Source organism: Mycetomoellerius zeteki, unplaced genomic scaffold (assembly GCF_001594055.1).
Source record: "Mycetomoellerius zeteki isolate Tzet28-1 unplaced genomic scaffold, Tzet1.0 scaffold20, whole genome shotgun sequence".
Classification (NCBI taxonomy): domain Eukaryota; kingdom Metazoa; phylum Arthropoda; class Insecta; order Hymenoptera; family Formicidae; genus Mycetomoellerius; species Mycetomoellerius zeteki.
The window spans coordinates 2,598,970-2,619,846 of record NW_017256957.1 but is presented as its reverse complement, the minus strand read 5'-3'; the positions used below and the strand labels follow the sequence as shown (position 1 = coordinate 2,619,846).

The window sequence follows — 20,877 nt, the reverse complement described above, 5'->3', positions numbered from 1 at the left end:
CAGCACGCCTTTACAGGCTAACGCGATGTACTGGTTGCCCAGCATATCCAAAATTCAAATCACGCGGCACTCTTCCTCGAACGACCCTTCGTAAATGTGGACGTATAAGCCTGTGAGATGTCGAAGGCGCCCATAGACATTGCGATTTTACGAGGGAACGTGGCGACCGCACTGGTGTCTGGCAAGAAACTGGCAAGAAATGCATATGCACCAAATGTATCAACACGTAATAAGACGACATTATCCAAGTGAGAAATAGACATAACAGCGAAGAATTTATCAATTTTGATTGATTGTAAAATATGTAGTTGTATCGAAATTTATTCATGGTCTACGATGAGATTTTTGAACATCCTATTTAGATGATCGAGATAGATCAGGAGATTTATCTAAGTACAAAAATATATCTAAAGCGGCAAATTGTTGAAAAGTAAATGTCGAAATTGATGCGAAAGTGTTACCCAAAGAATAACAGTCTCCTATTTCTCCAGCAACCCGACAATAAAACCTCTGTTGATGGCTAAGTGTAATTGCAAAGGTATGTTCGACTAATCGATACGCGAGTGCACGCGCACCATCGGTGATAATAAATATACGGAAACGAGAGCTTTCGAGACATCGAGAGCCCCGCTAAACGATTTAACGACAACGACCAGAAAAGTGTGCGTGTGATCCGTGAGAGGAAAAAGAAATGGAGTCTCGCTGTATAGATTGCCGTTACACGGGTGTCTCCCGACGAAAACGTTACGCGACGTCGTTTGGTCGTCCGTGATCGAAGTAGAGTCGATCTTGACTATTTTCCTTCCGTCGTCAAAACGAAACAAACGTAGGACAGTCAGCAGTGGCGCCGAGAGTATAAAGTATCAACGGAAAGTATACTTACAAAAAAGTAAAGACGTATAACACGCGTGTAGATATGTAATATATGCAGTGTAATATACATCCAAATATACATCATTTTATATCAAATTATTAATAGGATAATTCTGTCATTAAATAATAAGGTATTACAATTTAAAAGCTAAGCTAAAAAATTTTTATAAGTAAAAATTACGATAAAAATATAAGCTAAGATTCTTCGATAAATTAACTTCAAAGTTTTCGACTTTGTAACATAATAAAAAATTTTTCATCCGTTAGAAAGTAATTTTAACAAAAGTAATTTAGCGAAAATTAAAGTCTTAAGAAGTGTAAAAATTTACACGTGATTTATTTTAAACATCTACGTGTCTTGTGAGCTTTTATTCCAAGCTAAATGTATACTGTGTATATATTACATATCGTGTAAACAGTAACAATTCCAACCGAAAAGAAAGGAAGAGGTGTGTCTGGCTGGTGTGCAGGCAGGCATGCTAAGAGTTACGTTACCTAGGGTGAGCTTCTCGCCGGAATCGGGCGGCAGGGTGAAGCCCAGTAGGGCCATGCTCGATATCAGCACGCAGGGCACGATCAGGTTGAAAAAGTAGTAGAGGGTTCTCCTGCGTATCTGTATCGTGAATGTGACGTCAACGTACGGCTCCGGGCAGCATTGATATATTAACGTGTTCTTCTTTCCCGGCATACCTGGAAAAAGTGCCAGCACCGATGTACACGCCGACATATTTGTCCAAGGGACTACATATGACATGGATACATTTCAACACAGCGGAGTACAATCGCTTGCCCATCGATTGCATTCCTCGATTACGTTCCGACCCTCACTTTCTTTTTTTTCTATGCTTGCTATATATTCCGACCCTATTATTTTTCATTCTTCTGTCGAGAACATAATAAAGCACTTGTCTATAAGTATCACTATCTCTATATCTCTTTATTATTGCTAGCTTTTGTCTTCTTCACTTTTTGCCACTATATTGTGTCTTAAGGGGACTAAAATCCCAAGTCATAAAGTTGGGTCTATCTATCATCCATCCATCTGTTTTATCGCGAGGCTACGTGGACTCGTGAGAGAGCCGTAAATGTTGTCGAATCATGGCAGCACCCAGCACCGAAAGATTCGTGCGAGCGAGTCACGTCGACTTTTTCGTAACAATTTTGTTGCTTCTCGTGGCCTTGTTAACTTAAACTACCTTAGGATTACGACACGGCTCGTAAGGAACAAAAAGATCTTGTGGATTTGCGAATTTCCGCTTCCGTTCTAGTCCATTGGGACGATTTAAGCTACTGGTAAAACAAAACTTGCCATCCTCGCGATTTTTAAATACGATGCATCTGTCGATACATTTTCTCGAAGATGGTGGAAATGTACTAAAAGCTAAAGGAGACCCTTGATCGTTCTATATGTTTTTCGTGGATGGAGGATTTCTTAATAGCTTCCGATCGGACGGGCTCTCGAATCGATCTCGAACATCGCGATATCGGACACTCACTTGTTGCTGGCTCGTACCTCAGAACACTTTTTCTTTGTATTTCGACGCGTAGACCACGCTCAATGCCTCGAGATAATTAACGTATTTCCGAAAACACGGACTTTAGGGGCGACACTCTTAATTACGCGCGTCGATGTGCCGATTGTGTCGAATGTATCGTTTTATCGGTCGGAGCAGGTCGAAGGCATCGAGCTGTGTTCATGCATTTTATTTTTTAACAACGTAATTGACTACACTTTGTCTCTGTCACTTCTTAAACAGCTAGAGCTTTATTAAATAGCTTCAAATTTTTCTTCCATTTATCTCTTTCACTTTGCATAAAAAAAGATTGCTTTATTCACTTCCATTGAATTCATTAACAAAACTGTTAACAGAAATATAAATGTATACATCGCTCATTTATTACAACAACACAAGTTAAAGAAGTTTTTTTCCAGAAAATAAGTTTGAATATTTTGAATCATTAAAATTTTGTAATATTAACTTAAAATGCCATTTTAGTGTAACAAATAGTAAACATTATTATTTTCTACTAAATATATAGATGGATAAAATATGTTTTTTTTTAAATTGTTTATTTCTTTTTGTTTTCACTTTTTTTTTCAAACAATTACAAAATAACAATTTTTCAGTTGTGTCGTTATTATAGTAAACAAACATGTCAAAACAAATATGTATCAAAATTTTTGTAAATTATTTTAACTAATAAAGCACAATGTTACTTTTTATATTTTCGTTTTTTTTCTCTCTTGCAGCTTCATTTCAGGAGAATGCACTCCTCTTTTAAAGGATCTCTCTCTTACGTGGATATCTTCAGGGATTTTTTTCAAGATGCTAGACCAAGACTATCATAGATTCTATCTCTCTTTGCAGTTTTGGCGTGTCGACCGTCCCGAATTCGCTTCAAGAAAACCGTCGTACATGAGAATAGCACTTTCCGATATGCGAGCTTAAGGAATGTAGTCGTAAAAGAACACAGACCAATAAGTGACGGGTACGAAAAAGAAGGAAACAAAAAGGAAAGAACGCTAGCTCGCTATAGGGAATCACCGCCATAAAGTCATACGTCATTGCGGCATCACCGAGACATGGAGGCTTCATAAAATCTTTCGATTTCTATTTAGTCGCGACATCGATCGTGATTTCGCGCCAAACGAGGAACTCTAGGATGACATTCGTGAACACGACGGAGGCGAATAAGAGAAGAGAGAAGGAGAGGAGAGGAGTTGCGGTTTCTTAACGGTTTCCATCAGCATTCCTTTACACACCAATGACGCTGTTTCGTATCACCAGTGAAATTTGCGTTCCAGAATTCAGTCGGGAAGCTGGAACGAATCAGGATGACAGAGATTTTGTTTAGCGATATATCTTCTTTTATGAAAGCCAGTATTTACTGCAGAAGGTGGCTCTAGAATGAATGTTAGGATGAAGTTTACAAATATGTAGAATTTAAAAAATATTTTCGCTGAATAAATAAACAGTATATATAATATGATTCAAGACAAGAAAGAGGGAATTATTCAGTTTTTTAAATAATGACATTGATAGAGTTGAGATGCCAGAGCAAATACGTTTATATTCATGAATATTTAATAAACCGACTTTGCGAAGACAGTCATAATTCGAATTGCGTATTCGTATCATCGCTTAACGCGACGCATTCAGTATATGACGCAAAAGCAGTCGGAAACAGAGAACGAGCTCGTTAGTTGTGAGTGCTCGGAAATGAAGGATTGGTTTTAAAAAATATACGATTCGTGCTCATGCCTGCGTTGGTATTGAGCACAACTTGAATACTTTAATACTTATCTTGTCTATGTATGTGGTAAAATGCGGATGAGAGAGTATACATTTACAGCTGTTGAAATATGGCCGCGTAATTACTGCCTGAAAATAGAATCGTTGAATTCCATAATAGCTCCTTGCAATATATTATTGCATTCTATTTGTAATTCCATTCCCATTCCGTACTTTCACAATGCTACACGCTGTACAAACAGATTCGCAAATTGCGACAGATTAACGATAGATGTATATATCATTGTGCATACGTGCCGAGAACACATGAGGATTAAGTCTGAACGCGAAACGGCAAGAGAGAAAATTTAAATTATGTCAAACTGACTTCTTTCTTTTCTTCCATGATTTTTCTTGCTTTAATTCCATTTCTACTAATCATTTTTTCTTCCCGAAATAACTTTATGGAAGTGCAAGTAAAATCAATTATTATGCACACATAGAGAAAAATGTAAAGTAATATGCGCTAGAATTCTAGTAAATTTTATTAGAATCAGCAGGTCCATACACTGTAAAAAGTGCAGTGTTTCCATTTAAAACATCTTTGTAAAATAAAAGGTTAATAATAAAAGATATTTCAATTTTAAATGTTTAAGGCCCAGTTGCACCAACGTTACTTTGACTTTAAGCGAGACTTAAAACTCTCTCTGTCTCGTTTTAAAGCCGAAAAAAGACAGGGACAAAGAGAGTTTTAAGTCTCGCTTAAAATTAAAGTAACGTTGGTGCAACCGGGCCTTAGTGTTTTAAATCAAAACATAGTGTTTTGTTTATTGTGAAAAGTTTAAAATTAAAACATCTTTAAGCGTTTAGAAAACGGAGACAAGAATAAAACATTTTTATATCTTAAAATTAAACACTTTTTTAATGAGTATATAGGGACAAGTGCCTACTTATGTTAAAATTTACGTTATTTTTCTGATGCGACCGTCGTATAATTATGTAAGGTATTCTTTATATCTTATAAATTTTGAGAGTTGTTCGTGTTTAGTCTTGAGAATAGTATGATTTATTGTAAGGCTTTATTGTAAGGTAAATCGAATAGATTTGTTATGATTGTAAAATATACTTTTTACCTTATCTCTTCAGTGTTTTTACTTTCAGGTAAAGTTTGTCATGAATTCGGCGAAGTATTTAACCCTTCATGGTCACACTGGATGCGACCCGAGCATTTTGTGAAAAATTTAATTTTAACACTAAAAGAAAATCGTAAACATGTATTAGAATTTAGCGTGAAAGACGATGTATATGTAATTTTCACGCTAAATTCTAAAAATCTAATATATTTACGATTTTTTTTAGTGTTAAAGTTAAATTTTTCACAAAAACGCTACTATTCCATTTTCTTAAAAGATGAAATTATATACTGTATTTTTTTTAAATCATTGCAACTAATACTGTCGATTTGGTAACACTTTAAAGATGGGTCGGGTCATTTTAACCCAAAGTAACCATCGTGTGGCTTTTTAGAAGTGTGACCATGAAGGGTTAATATAAAAAATAGCCAGAATATTTTTACTAACTTTGTAAGATAAAAATTACTCAACCATTTTTCTCCATGTGAAAGCGAAAACATATACTAAGAAGTCTGAGTGCGAATTTAACACCGTGAGTTTTAAATCCATAGTGTTAAATTCACACACACACACACACACTATGTTGATGTTTATATCAACACCAACACGGTGAGAATTATAACACCGCATAGTATCAAATCTATATTAATTTTTTATATAAGTTTAACAATAATTAAATAGTAGCCTTACTGTGGTATCAATTACCATCGAAACAACACATCGGTCGAATTTTGGTTTAGAACTTCATTCCAATCAGCAATTTTTAATGAGAGACAAAGTGTCATAAACAATCATTGATATCTTAAGCGTTGCTAATACATATCTGTTCTAAATAATATTAATCAAATAAAATTCTTAAAAATCTTTATTTATCCTTTATATGCATAAAAATACTTTATATCTGAATCAGCGTTTTATACTTCCGTATTATCACTGTAAAATCCATTCATTGACGCGCATCGAGTCGATTCGAGATTTTATTCACCTTCTATAGACACGTTCCTTTTTACGCACACAAATACAGACACAAATACGCGCCAATACAGAGGCAAAGTCTGATTGGCCTGACAGGTAAACTTGCTCAATGAAACTCACCGATGAGGTACCATTCCCCGTTCATGATGAAATCGGATAAGTCACCACCCTCCTGTGAGTTGAGTACCAGATCGAGCTACCAAGGTCAAAGTTTGATTAAGACGGGCACGTATCTACATGATAGGGACATTCCGTTAGGTAACTCGAAGCCGAACGTACGCATGCAACTATGAATTCCGCTTGCATCTACATCTACATCTACTTTACGAAATGATGCATTCGCAAACCGACGTTACATGATAAGGCGTGCAACGGGAGAATCCACTCGGCCGTGGGACGGTGCGAAGAAGAGACGGTGATTTCTCTCTCGTGAAGCAGCGCACCGTGCGCGCCTGGAAAAGCGCGTTCGTGCGGCCGACAGGCGGAAAACTGGCTCTTTATCGTTGCTGAAAATTGCTTTTCACGTGGTCAAGAAGTTCTTGTTTCTGATGAAGTGTTCGCAACTTCCTTGGCTTCGTCGCGAATGCGTAGCAATCACATGGCCGCTTTACGCGAAACTTGTATCGTGTGCTGTTGTAAATGTTTAATAAGGTAACATACTTATATATGTACCACTTCTGCAAAAGTTGGATGAACGGAAATTGATTGACTTTAACTTTCGAGGAGCTTTAGGGTATTATATATCTCATGATACAAAATTTTCGAAAATTTAAAACATTTTTGCGATCATTCGATAAGTTCTCTATCCAATAAGTTTAATAAAGAGATGTTAATCTAAGAGATTTGCAAAAAATAAAGTTAATAGTCTCTATTTTTATCGTATCATATATTTTCGTACGATAAATATTAGCTTTAAGAACAATTTGATTCATGTAGATATAGCACTCAATATTACTCCGCACAGATATTTTGATGTCTGATAAGAGCTGATCAAAAGATTTTACAGTCTGCTACTTTTCTACGCGGATATCGTGCTGTACAATCATATTAAAGTAATTAAAATGAAATCTTGAACAAAAGATTCTTGTCGCTTTCATCTCTTCCCTTATCTACACGAGGAGGATTGGAGGACGGGAAATAAAGTGACGATGTCGGGGATATCTTGAAAGGATTTTCCAGTTTTTTTTAAGTCCCGTGTCGCTCCCCGGGTATCTGTTGCACTTTGATCTAGAGCCAAATAGGATATGGTTTGGCTGGTTCCCATGGGCCATCGAAGGCTTCGAAAGAACCCTTTTCCGATGGATAGAATTGCCGTGGGCGATTCAATATTTAATCATCTACAGAAGCGCGTTATTGCAGAAAGATCTACGTGAATCATAAACCGAATGGGATAATTTTATGCAAACTCGTAAGTACTTCGATATTTTCATATACAAGTCTTGCAAATGCCTTTTCGTTCCTTTTCGTTCTTCGCGATACCGGCAAACGTTATTTCTTGAACGAGCGATATTATTATTCGTAAAGACGTTATTTTCCAATATTCCTGGGCACAATGAAAGTAAAACGAATTTGATAAGACTTCAAATAGTCCTCAATGCACTGTATATTTTCAAGAGAGAAGCGGCACATTTTTTTTTCTGAATATATGCAAAGATCCGTTCGTACTGAGAAAATTGTAAGAAGGTTCTCTTGGGATGTAGCAATCACATTTGCAGTTCGATCGTCACCGTCGATTACGTCGCATTTATTTTCTCGAGAAGATTTCCTATTCGGTCATCGACTTGTCCAATCAAATCGATTCGTTCATTCTCTCGCCATCGTCTTTCCTCTTTCTCGTCCAAATTGATTCTTACCTCGATTATCTCCCGTAATAATTCCCGGAATAATTCCGACGAGCAAGCGCCGAACTGCCAGTTATACGGCAAATGCTTGTATCATGAAATTCGTAGCGAAAATTACGACGGATACACCGAGCTCATAAAGTTAGCCCCTCATAATTCATTGCGACACGTATATTTTGCCTTCATAGCCCAGTTCAACCCTTATTCACGAAGCGGCTACATGTGGTTTACTACACCAACGTGATGCATCGCGAATGGACGTCTCAAGATGTAAATGTACTGGCTGTGGAGCGGCGCCGCAGTCCTTTAACTAATTAAATTCAATCTTCATATATAACGCCTCTTATCCGACAGGCTTAATCAAGCCGATGACGTTAAGAAGCGGCCCCGGAGGGTCGGCTTCTTGTGTGTGCATTCGAGTGCCTCGTCTAATAATCATAGCCTCTCGGGTGATTACATTCGAGAATGAGCCGCTTTTCGCTATCGACCGCAGATCCCACCTGTAAAATCTAGAATCGTAACCGGTATAATTGTGAGCCAGTTCGATTTTCCGCATACGGGGACAAATGTATCTTACGATCGCGCTTCCATCAATTTGAATAATCGTTGCACGGTGAGTATCCCCGTATAAATACGTAATACCGAAATACGAACCCATCTAAATTATATCGGTTTCAATTCACATTGCAAATGAAAGCATGCATGCAAACATTAATTAGTAATCAGTTAGAAATGACGTTTGACGTCATTTCAATTGCAACGTAAACGATAATTAAATGAACGCTCCGGTATCTTTAGAGATGTATGGAGGTTACAGACTCGATTTCTCTCTCTCTCTCTCTCTCTCTCTTTCTCCGAGAAATCTTTCTTTTTATTTGCGAAACTCTCCGAAATATCGGAGACGCTACACGGTCGCGTTATCGACCATCAGCTTGGAGAGCTTTCAAGAGTTACTCGCGCATTTCTGAAGATGTGATTTTACGAAATGAGACCATATATCGAAAAAGTATGACGGCAGTGGACTTGATGCAGAGGAAGGATCGTCACGGTCGAAGCACAGTCACGCTCGTGTCTCGCGACGTACAATCGCGACTATAACGTTTAAAGCCGATTCAAACAGTGAGCACAATTAATCATGCTCTCCCCTATAGCAAAAAGAGTCACAGTAATATCACAACAAAGTCATAGTGACGAATGAATGGCCGTTTTGTCACAGTTGTGATATCGCTACGGCATCATTATGCAACAGTGATAAAAGTTACCCCTCACTTGACACTTCTGTGACATCAAGATATAATAATATGATGCCGCTGTGACCTTTTAATAATCTCACGGTAACATCATAATTTATACATGATTATTGTGAGTTCATTGGGATGTGAATGTGACTTTATTTGCTATGGAGGCTTTATTAACGAGTTTACATTCACGAGTTTACACGAACTCACGTTCAGGCGTTTATACATGTATACACGTACAAACATACACGCGTATGTTTCCTCTGTGATCAGGAATCGAAACTACGAGCAGTAATTGTATGGCGAGTTCAATTCTCGATGCTTCGGACATGAAGAGCGCATTTTACTCGCGCGAATGGCCGCGGAATATGTATTTGGAAATTCATTTTCGCAATCGGGCGGCACCGTAATCCGAACTCGCCAAAATTACTCCGGTTTCAATCCCTGTTTTGTAGTTTACTGATGCGCGAACACGTACACACGAACACGTGACATGGGAGGACGGGAGTGGGAATCTGCGTGTTAGCGGTAGAACATCACCTACGCGCCGTCAAGAAAGCATGCAAGCTACGCCGCGCCACGACACGAAACGGCCATTAATTTCTGTACATATATATACACACACATGACATGCGACACACACGCTGTACAGTCATATCAATCAATAACAGTTGATGTTGATTCGTTGAGTGACGGAGGGCGAAATGGATCGAACAAAGTACGGGTGTACGACATATATAGACGACAAAAGTCTTCAAGTTTGGCATAAATACAGATATATAATTTATATGTCATATGGGGGGAGGGAGAGCAATCGATATGAGTCGAGGGCAGGGGGGGGAGGCAAGGAGAGACAACGTTTATATGCGGCAGAGTAGTAGAAATGCGCTCGGACTGCATTTCGCATTTGGGGGCAGTGCAACCTGCAGCGACGGTGACGGCGATGCAGCGGCGCGTAATCGAGAGGTCGAAAACGAGTTACGCGTTTCGGCACCTATCGGGTCACGATGGATTACAGCGATCGTAAATTTCGCGAAACGCGTGCGTGCGTGCGAAAACGTGTATCGGGTGTCCTCGGTATTGTCGAGAATTTCAGCCCGATTGGATTGAGTGTTTAATAGCCGCATTTTAATTGATCCCCGTCCGGCCTTTAACGAGCCCTACAAATGCGTTTCCGGAATCCATTCGAAGCTTCTGAAAAATCGCAGTTGCGCCATTGATGAGAGAAGTGCGGCGATTCCTCGTGACGAAAAAAAAAAGAGAAGGAAAAGGACTCTCGTTGCATGCAATTGAATTGTTCCGGTCGATAAAGCTCGACTTCCTCGACGAAGCCACAATTTAACGAGCGAGACTTCCGAATGTTTTTCAACATTTTGAATTCACCGAGGAGGACCGAAGTGAACTCGCACGAGAAACATGCAAACGAGCTCGGTATTGATCACCGAATCTCGGCCGATCGTTCCGCTCGTAAATACCGAATTCGCGATATCGTATTCCACGGGCGCGCGCATATATGCACGCGCACGTGCGTACGCAGTTTGTGCTTTCCGCAGTCGAGAGAGTCGTTCCTGCGTGATATTGAACGAGGTAAGGGCCAACCAACATACGGCCCATCGCATCGTTTGATTCCTCGTAGAGCGTGATCGATATACGCGGCTCCGTTAAAATATGCAACAAAAGCCTCTTTTCTCATTTCACGCCAACATTTTCGATCCCGTAGAAGGACGAAGATGAAACGTTATTTCCACGACATAAAATTCGTAAATCGTGACCTCTACCAATACTTTACGCGTTATCTCGACTTTTTTTCAAAGTGCAACACGAGAGATGACATCCATGAAATATTTCGTTCGTATAAAATAGCGCGCGACGCGTCATAAAGTTACAAAGGTCACGCGCGTTCATCGGTTGGTTGGGCGCACTTTTTTTTCACGCGCGAAATTGCAAAATCAAGTTAAAATAAAAGAGCAGAAGAGGAAGGAAAAAAGAAATTCCATCGCTGCCACTGCGCCGTATGTTGCACTGCGAAAGAAGGGCGGCGGTAATGGCACCGCCCGACATTGCGATGTACCTTTATGGGCGTGGGGAGTTGGGGGTTTACGATTCTTTACGATCTACTACAATTCTCGTCCGACACGCAAATGTGGAGGGAAGAAATCGCCCGCCTCGACGCGTGTCTTGTTGCCTTGGTTCTTTCGACGGGTTCTCGGCGATCGCGAGGGCGTGCCTTATCGTCAGTCCTGCGCTCGCGTGCCAATCGATTTGTGGATAACGAGCGCGCGACCCTGTGATTTCGCGATTCTACGATTAATCGATTGTCGCCGAAACGAGACGCCGATGCCACTTGAGCCGAGACAGCACGAGCGAGTCGTGTGCGAGCGATTTCCTCGAGAAACTGGGATGTCCAACTTCTCGTCGAGTAACACTTAAGGGCTAATAAGAAGAACGCAGCTTAACGTATTCATCGAGAGAGGTCGGTACATCTCTATTTTTCTTTTCTTTTTTTTCGGCACGTGGTCTTACATGAGTGCCCCAGCTCGCACGCACCGCACGTTTCACGTAGAAGACGTTCTATTACAGCTTGGTCTGTAATTCGTGATCGAGTGCGCCGAGGGGCACGCAAGTAAGAGCGCATCCGAACAAACGCGTTCGCTTCGCGCCTATGAGTCGCATATGATTAGTCTCGTCTCGCCTTTAAATCAAGATTTATTATCTCTTGGTGATAAGTACTGTCATTGATTTTACGAAATTTCGTCGTTATCGTTGTTTTATGTGAACTATGTACCTTTCGTTGTCACTGCAAGTGGAAGTTCAGACACAAAATGAATTGTAATTTTATCTTTTTATTTCGAGATCGTCATTATAATTTATCTTATTACCTTCAAATCAAATAAATTTCATTATACAGCGTATTTACGTTGTATGCTTAACATAAACACCGATACTTATTTAATATATATGTATTATACCTCTCACAATAAAGTAGAATCCCGCATGTAAAATTATTGTTTAACGCAAATTAAAAATATAAACTATCGATTCTTGGCGTCACTCTCTATCAATGGATAGACAAATCGAAAATGCTCGTGGTGCCGATTAATACCAGCTGCTCAAAATAAATGTCCGCAACTCGCATCCCGTTGATTTACTAACCCCGGGATTTCAATTCGAGGCGATCGAGAGAAACGTATTTCGCTGCAGTCAAATGGGCCGAATGCGACCGTCCGTCTTGTCTCGACGAGGAATAAATTTCGATAGCGGAGAATCGGAGAAGCGACAGTCGTGGGAGGCGGCCGTTCCCGAGGATGCGATACTGACGCACCGACGATCGTAGGAATACGCGACGAAGGAGTACTCGCGGGAAACCCGAGACCGTAGTGCGGGGGAAAAAGGAATCGAGCATCTGCTTCAGGGAGAAGTGTCGTTGCACACCACGGCGCGGCAGGAACACACGTGCAACAGGTGAAAGGCAGGTATCGAGTACCTCGTTTATTTCCCAACGTCTAGTCTCGTCCAGGCGGAGAAAAATTTTATTGTCGTCCTACCCCACAAAACTGCGCGTCACAACTCGATTAGAAATGTTAAAAATGACACCCGCCGCGCCAGGTGATATACGCGGAATGGAATTTTTCGACCTTATGCCCTCGTATCGCAATTTTTCGCACCGCTTTGTTTTGTCGGGCGATTACTTTTCTTACTCAGGCGTTTTCTCGGCTGTAAGTTCAATTATGCCTGTGCGCGAACGAGAAGATTATCATTATCATCATCACACGGAGAACGCACTGGTCTCGTGGCAAACTTCCGCGATTTCTATCGGGATATTATCCAATTAGGAATAACTTCTCTATGGTGCATATAGAGAAGATGACACTTGGAATCTCTCGCTTTAAGCGAGACTTTGCGACGATTTTCCTACCTGCGGCGAATAGCTTTGAGTGCACATGCCTATTTGCATTCTCCCCATCTTGATCTTTGAATAGGTTCGCATCTGAAATTTTCTTTGTCCTTTGAATTTTCGGAATGAACGAGAATGAGAACTGGGATGAACGACGAGCGGCTAAATTGCCGTGGAAAGATCGTTTGTTGAAGCGTATTTCACGCGGAGTGAATGTGGGTGATACGAGAGGGAGCGGCGACGAATGAAAATCTGCGAGATTGTTCGCAGTCTATCATTCGCGAATGCAAGTGGCATGAGAAACGTGCGCCTTGTGTCGCTTGGCAACAAGAAACCGTCGTGTGATACAACCACCGTGCCTACGTGTACGTGTAGCAGAAACCGCAAGCCATCGATCAACATACGCGCGAATATTTATTGACGTGTTGTGCGCTTAGTGAAGATTAGACACGCGCGAGTTCGTAATTTGCGAGGCGCGTGTAAACCCGGTTGACTCTTAATAATCGAATGATAGATACTATTCCCCCTTTCTTTTCCTCATAAAACGTCAGACCTAGCGGAAGTTATGGTTTTAATTTTACGATTTAACGTTGCACGCACAATCGCCTTACGTATGAATTCAATTTATCGGTCTTCGCATAATTAATGAAGGTTCGCCAATCTGCATGTTATTTACGCGCAAGTCAAATTAATGCAAAATTATTGCGGCAACTACGATATCGCTCTTCCGATATGTACATAATGTGCACTACGAAAATGATATTGCGCTGTGAATATTCGTGTATTCAGTTCAGGGCTCTTTTACGCCAGCTTATCCTGGTCGACGTAATGAACACATAATTAGCATACGTTCTGCATAATAAATAATATCGACAAGTAAGATTAGAGATCTTAGGCGATTTATTTGATATTTCCACTTGCAGGACACCAAGAACGTGTTTGGTAAGGGAAACGTTTGTCATTAGAATAATTAATTTGCTGTGTCGAAGAGATCGATCTTTTTGAATGATCGTCTCATTTAACGATAACGACAAGAATCTCTCGGTAAGATGAGGGCACGCTGATATGCACGAAGCGAATGCGAACTTAGCCTAAGCTTTGTTCAGCGAGTACTCATCCTTTGGATTCTCCGTTATAGTTTTTTTCCTATTACAGCAGTCTTTAATTTTTCCGATCAACGATCGATTCGATCCGTGTTCCTCTAAGTTGTCATATTATGTAATGATAATGTTGTTATAGTAGGTGTTATGCGTATTATCTTTATGTGAAACAAAATAAAGACAGATATAGTTTTTTAAAAAAAAACTTTTCTCGTATGTGAGACATTTTTCTTTCAATAAAATTCACTATTTCAACTATGTGTTAATAATATAATTAATCCTTTTTCGCGTAGCAAAAAGTTAGCTATCAAGTGTCCTGTAAACTAAACTCGAAGCAGACTCGTAATTTTTGTTGTTAAGATCGCGATGTGAAAAGTATTACCAGCAGATTGTAATTCGTGTTGACTATCTATCGAGTGATTGAAGTTTGGCCGATTACCGGCTGATCGGATGTATTATTCGCAGGTGTGAACTTGAATCCAATATTCAATTAATTCTACTGTATTCGTCCCTTTCCCTCCGTAATTCTCTCTAGATGTACGTGTATGTGTATATGATCGCGTGTACGCAGCATATCTTGATCCGCACATTCAGCGGTTCATTGATTTGTATTGTCCATTTGCCGTGGAACAGACTAAGGATAAACTCAGTTTACGATGACCTATAGATAATAGTGCGCTTAACGTCGATGATAGTCTAACGTTGGCTCACGATTCTTATTCTATCTTCCATATCTGTCGCGGAAATTTACGACTAGCTTATCAACAATACTTTATAACGTTGTAAACTGCGAGGAAACACGTTCGTCTAAGATAGCAGAGCTTACTCACAAGTCACATTTTTTTTGCTAATAATTTCTCGGAGAATCCGACGTCAAATTGGATACTTTAGCAGGACTGCAGGCATAATAAAAGTATATTATTTCAAATATACTTTTATTTGAAAAACGATATTTGTAAGACAATTAGTATTTTGTATTTTAGCGGAAAACATGAAAATATTTTGTATTTTGTATTTTGCGTTTCAAAGATTGATAATCAATTTTATTATTTGACTTTCAAAATACAAAAAACTTTCAATCTTTCGATTCTAAATATAAAATATGTAATACTTTCATATGCTTCGCTGAAATAGAAAATACAAAATACACTTGTATTGCAAATACTATGTTTTAAATAAAAGTATTTTAAATACATGCCCATAGCTTTATACTTTATTATAGATGTTTGAAAAAGCTTTTAGAAATTTTATCGATTAAATGCTGGTAACACTTGTCGCATAATCTGTAATTATGAAACAATTTGCGGGTGATTATTTATAGGACTATATTGATGACATACTATTGCATCCTGCTATATTGGCCACATGTTGTCAGGTAGTCGAACGAAAATTATTGGCAACACATGTACGTTACTGTGAATTGCCAATTAGGAAAAAGGTCAACGGATCGAAGCGTTTCAGGGGTGGTTGGCACGAGGATCGATCGAGAATTAGCTTTCGTGGGTGTCGGATCGAAGTACGCGTGCGACCAGGACGGAGAATCTCAAGAATGGGGACTCGCCTGTCGCTGGCACGGAGACGTCACTCAGCTATCGACTTCACGGAAAATAGGAAGTTCAGTTTGGATTCACTAGTGGATCGGCAGATTGTAAATGATTTGATTTTTGGGCGGTAGAGCCAAAACGCGTATGTTTGCACCGGTGAACCGATAAGGAGAAATTGCTCGGGCAAGATGAGAAATAAAAAGTCCGGAGGATGAAGAAAAGCTGGATTGTAGAGAGAGAAAGAAAAAATTAGAGAGGAAGAGGAAGAAGGAGAGCAGGGAGAGACAGAGAGAAAGAGAGAGAGGCAGGAAAGGACCGGGAGGAGTCCTCGCAAATTGTTCATAAACGAAATGGCCGGAAGCGTCGGCGATGACGAAGCGACCGGAAAATTACATGGAACGGGAACGTCGTTGTCAGTTATCCCGTCGAATAAACGCGAGCGAGGTGTCTGTCTTTCTCTCTCTTTCTCTCTCTCTTTTCTTCCTCTCTCTCTCTCTCTCTCTCTCTCTCTCTCTCTCTCTCTCTCTCTCTCTCTCTCTCTCGCCTCGGATAAATCGACTCGAGAGGAAAGTGATCCTTGGCTGCTGCTGCTACTGCTACTAGCACGATTACGTAAAGTGGTGCGTAGTCACGGATTACGCGCGAGCACTTTCGTAATCCGCCATCGACACGAGTAAGAGGGGCATTAATTTCTTCTCCTTTGATCGTTTTTCCCGATCGACGTAATTCTTTCATCGGGCAGCCTTCGCGTTATATTATAGATTTTGATAATTGGCGTCATTTTACATTGGTAATTTGTAATATCACGGAATTAAACGAACTGTGATTAAAATGCTTTTAGATACGTACTCGTACTTGCTGGCTGTAAAAATTATATCAGGCAATCTGTCGCGTCACCGATTATTTGATTAAGCGTTGAATCAATGAACGTTTTCTTACAGTGGAAGGTGTGGCTTCGGTCAATAATAGCAGATTTCACCCATTATTCGATTGCATATTATATTGATAATTTGAGAGATTGATATTACCGTTTTGTCGAGTTAGTGACACAGGTCGATATATGATCGGACATTGATCTCTATCCTCGCAGTAAAAAAGATATAAGAAGCAATACTTCTACGTGAAAAATCAGCTTGTAAGAATTTAATATAGCTTGTAAGAAAATGGATATCTCGATATACGTAACAAACGGTAAGTAAAATGTCTTCTCTTTAATAGTTCAACGCTTAAAAAAAATCTAAATTAAACGCTCGAAAGAGTTCTATTATCTCTCGATATATTCGCAACATTCCTCAATAACGCTTGTCAACAAACTACTGAATACTTGAATACTATCCAGCTTCGATTCGAACTAATTCCGAAGCAGCGGAATACATAACGCGAAGTGCACAACAGGCTCACCTTCCTCTAGCTACGAGTTATCGTCGTGACAAGATATGCACGTCATGCGCAGCAAAGAGATCACCGTTACATGCACGAGAAACTGTCGAAGCGGTAAAAGGTGGGAAATAGAAAGATCGTTAGAGATATTGAATAGATATGAAGCATTTTACATACAAGCATGCGTCTTTAATTATTCGTAAAAATAAAAATAAAAAAAAGTAAAAGGACGGAAAGGAAACTCAACTTGGAAGTCAGGAAGTCGAAAAGGAATTAGAAAGAATCGAGAGGACGATTATTCGAAAAAGGAATAATGGCGAAGGATAATCGGTGTGGAGTCGATAGTAGAATGGCGTGGAATGTGCTCCATGCAAAATTGTTTCCCAGCTCAGACATAATCACGTGGTACCCTGCTTTGACTGGTCGATGTATGTGTGTGAAGCATGTATAAGTATAGTTTGAGTAGGTTGTGTATTTCGCGATTATCCTAACACCTCTCTATGTCTGTATTCTTTTTCTTCTCGGGGAAATGCGGAGGGTAATATGTGTATATGCTTATATCAATCCCGAAATCACCACGTTGTCTTTTCCGTTGTTTTCTCTATTTCTCCATTCTTTTTTGACGTTTCTTTCCCCCTTTTCATTATTTCACTTCCGCACTCCTCGTCGTATATACCTATGTATGTATATATGTATATATAATAGCGAAAGCTCTCGTTTGATACTCGAAGAAAAAGCCCGTGAAAGCAAAGTAACACCGGCAAGCGACATCAGCCCATCATAGCGCCTTCCTCTACGTAGGAAGGTTAAATGTATATGTCGACACCATTATATAAAATTCAACATAGCTATAGCCAATTAGTGTGCTCAGATTGCGCTCGTGACGTGGTTGCAAAATCTTAGTTATTTCGATTGTGTTCATCAAACAAGTCCCAGCACTCCGAAGGAAGATTCACGATTGATTCAGTGCGCAATTAGAATAAAATATTTGAAAAAAAGAGGAAAATGGATCAAATTAATGTGTCGATGAAAAGTCGATTTAACATCGTGTGGCCTTGTTGCGAAATGCAGACAGACATCGTGTGAAAAATCAAAATTTTATTGTCACAAATAAAACGCCCACCAACGAATATCCGTCGGAAACAGTAAATGTTTATGCTCGCCTCGTAAAACGTTGCCACGTCTCTGCAGCATAGAGACCACGCCCGTCCATTAACTACGCGTTGAGTTGTTACTGGGAGTTGAATAAATAAATTTGTTTATCGGAGCAAAACTAAATTTTTATGCGCGGGCGTCGAGTCGACAACATGATTCTTCGTTTATATTTGATCCGTTTTTACGAGTACAATCGGACAATCCCCGTCGTCGTCGAGATAGGAAAATATATGTATATCGTTCCTTTATTTCAAAAGTGACACACAAAAAACGTGATTTTCGAGTTATTACCATGAAGGAGTTAAATATCTTATCAATCATAAAAAATGAATTAACTTAATCTCACTTAAAAAATCGTCATAAAAAGGATGGTTTAAAAAAAATCATCAAATTCAAATAGAGTAATTTTTTGAGGATTATGAAACGAAAATGACAAAAATGATATTTGACCATATTAAGAATAAATTCTTTTTGCCGATATTATTTGACTGGTCAATAATTTTTTGTCAAGTTGGAGAATAATTCTTCTCCTTTTCTGGAAAACCCCATTTTTTTAATCGTGTCATTTTTGAAGTAACAAAGCGATATTATCTAAATCCGATTTAATAAAACAGTAGATCTGCGCGAACAGCGAATAGGCAACTTGTGTATGCAAGTGTAAATGATGACAAATGATTACGGCGATGCTATTACAGAGCACGAAGCCATTGTGAAGCTAAAATGAGCGTGAATTTGAAATGAACTGAACTTAATGGTGAATGTAATTTAAAAGAAGTCCCCGTTGGACTTTATCTGCGGGTGAATTTAATAAAATGCTTTGGGCGCAAAGCGGCGGCGTTGTCTACGAAAAAGTACGCTTTTGTTCGAAACAGTTTGAAAAATTTAAAGAACTGTACAATATTAATACTTCAGCCGAGTGATCGATTTCGGCGGCGAATAGATATGCATCGTCATCTCGCCCGACGTCCTCGTTATTAAAGGCAAGCATCGATCGGAAAATCGTTCCCGTCCCATGAACGTTTTATGAGAGCCGCTAATAATACTCCGGTCCGTCCGGTACGATCAACGGTGATTCGAAAGACATTGATCCTTCATTAAGATTCCATTATTATCGAGTTTGCCTTTCGGTCGGTGACAAAGTTCGATGAACTAATACGCAAGCATTTTACCGTCTAGAGGTACGAAAGTGGAGATTATTTATTATTTAAGCGTGAAATTTATTGGAGAACTGATTTTATCTACGGACATGTAAAATTGTATTAAGTTCGATCGTTTCTTAAAGAGTACGTGCGCGACATGATCATTGCACGTAAAAACGTCCACGTTTAAAACGTATCTAAGAGTAATATTTATTGTAAAAAAAACTCTTACGGAAATTGCGCAATTTACAAACAAAAATCGATTTGTGAATACAACTTTTGAAATGTATTTATTGTTTTATTCTATCAAGTTAGTTGAATTACGAATTATAAAGACAAATAATTGACTTGTGAATATCTAAATTGCTGAAATATGTCTGAAATATATCTGAAACATATATGTACCACGGTAAATTTCTATCTGTGCGGTAATTAAGAGATAGATGGATGTTACGCGAAATGACACGAGGAACTTCACACGTATTTAGACAAATAATGACCAAACGTATTGCTCTCTGGAAATCGATGAAACCACGACTGCTTTGCGGAAGTACGGGGATTATTTATTGCTCGTGAGATAGCCCCGTCTGAAAAGCAATGGCAGTTTTTTAGTCTTATCGACGTCGGTCGTATTAAAGCCAGGAGAACAAAGAAGAATGACGGAGTGTTTATAAATTTATCGGCAGTGACAGCGAGGAAATAGTTCGACGCGCAATTTATAAGAATGCTAAAGCATGCACCTTATTTATCATCAAAGCGTGCGACAAAGCCGCCACGTGCGCTTAATGATTTTGATATAATAATTAAAATCAATAATGTTGATGAATCGAGAAATTATCACAAAATACAACATAAGCATAAAAGAGCGTAAAAATTATGTATCAATTTTCATTACTTTAAATTTCAATATACTTTACGGTAATGTATTTATTTGGTCGTTTAAATAACAATATTCAAATAAATAAAAAATATATATGTGTACATGTATGTATGATGATTGATTTAGTTTTGATTTGGTTGATTTTGCTTCGACAAAAATATCTCTTTTAAATTACAGTAATAGTACTAACAATGAATTTTACTGATGATTCGTTAAAAATTTTACACACGTGTGCATGCGTGTATATGTGTGATACTCCTCATTTTGGCGCATTCTGTTGCCGTGATAAGTGCGTTATCCATCCGTTAGCGAACATTCGTTGAGCTTTACGATACAGTGCATTAGCGATAAATGGAAAATCACGATTTGTCATATTTCAGTTTGCTTTATGATCCAGCACTACCAATCGTCATATAATTCACCAGTGTCACGCGTCGATAAATCGTTATCATAAATTATGATTCTTTCTTGCTCGCAAATCGTAAAATATG

At 39.1% G+C, this 20,877-nt stretch overlaps 1 protein-coding gene across 1 annotated transcript in view; it reads right to left on the bottom strand.

Annotated features, from left to right (window-relative positions):
• nAChRalpha6 (nicotinic acetylcholine receptor alpha6) overlaps positions 1–20,877 on the bottom strand; it is a 286,941-nt gene that overhangs the window by 90,751 nt on the left and 175,313 nt on the right. The window contains 2 exon segments of the mRNA XM_018447235.1: positions 1,369–1,563; positions 6,335–6,410. Coding sequence (XP_018302737.1) covers positions 1,369–1,563; positions 6,335–6,410 — 271 coding nt within the window.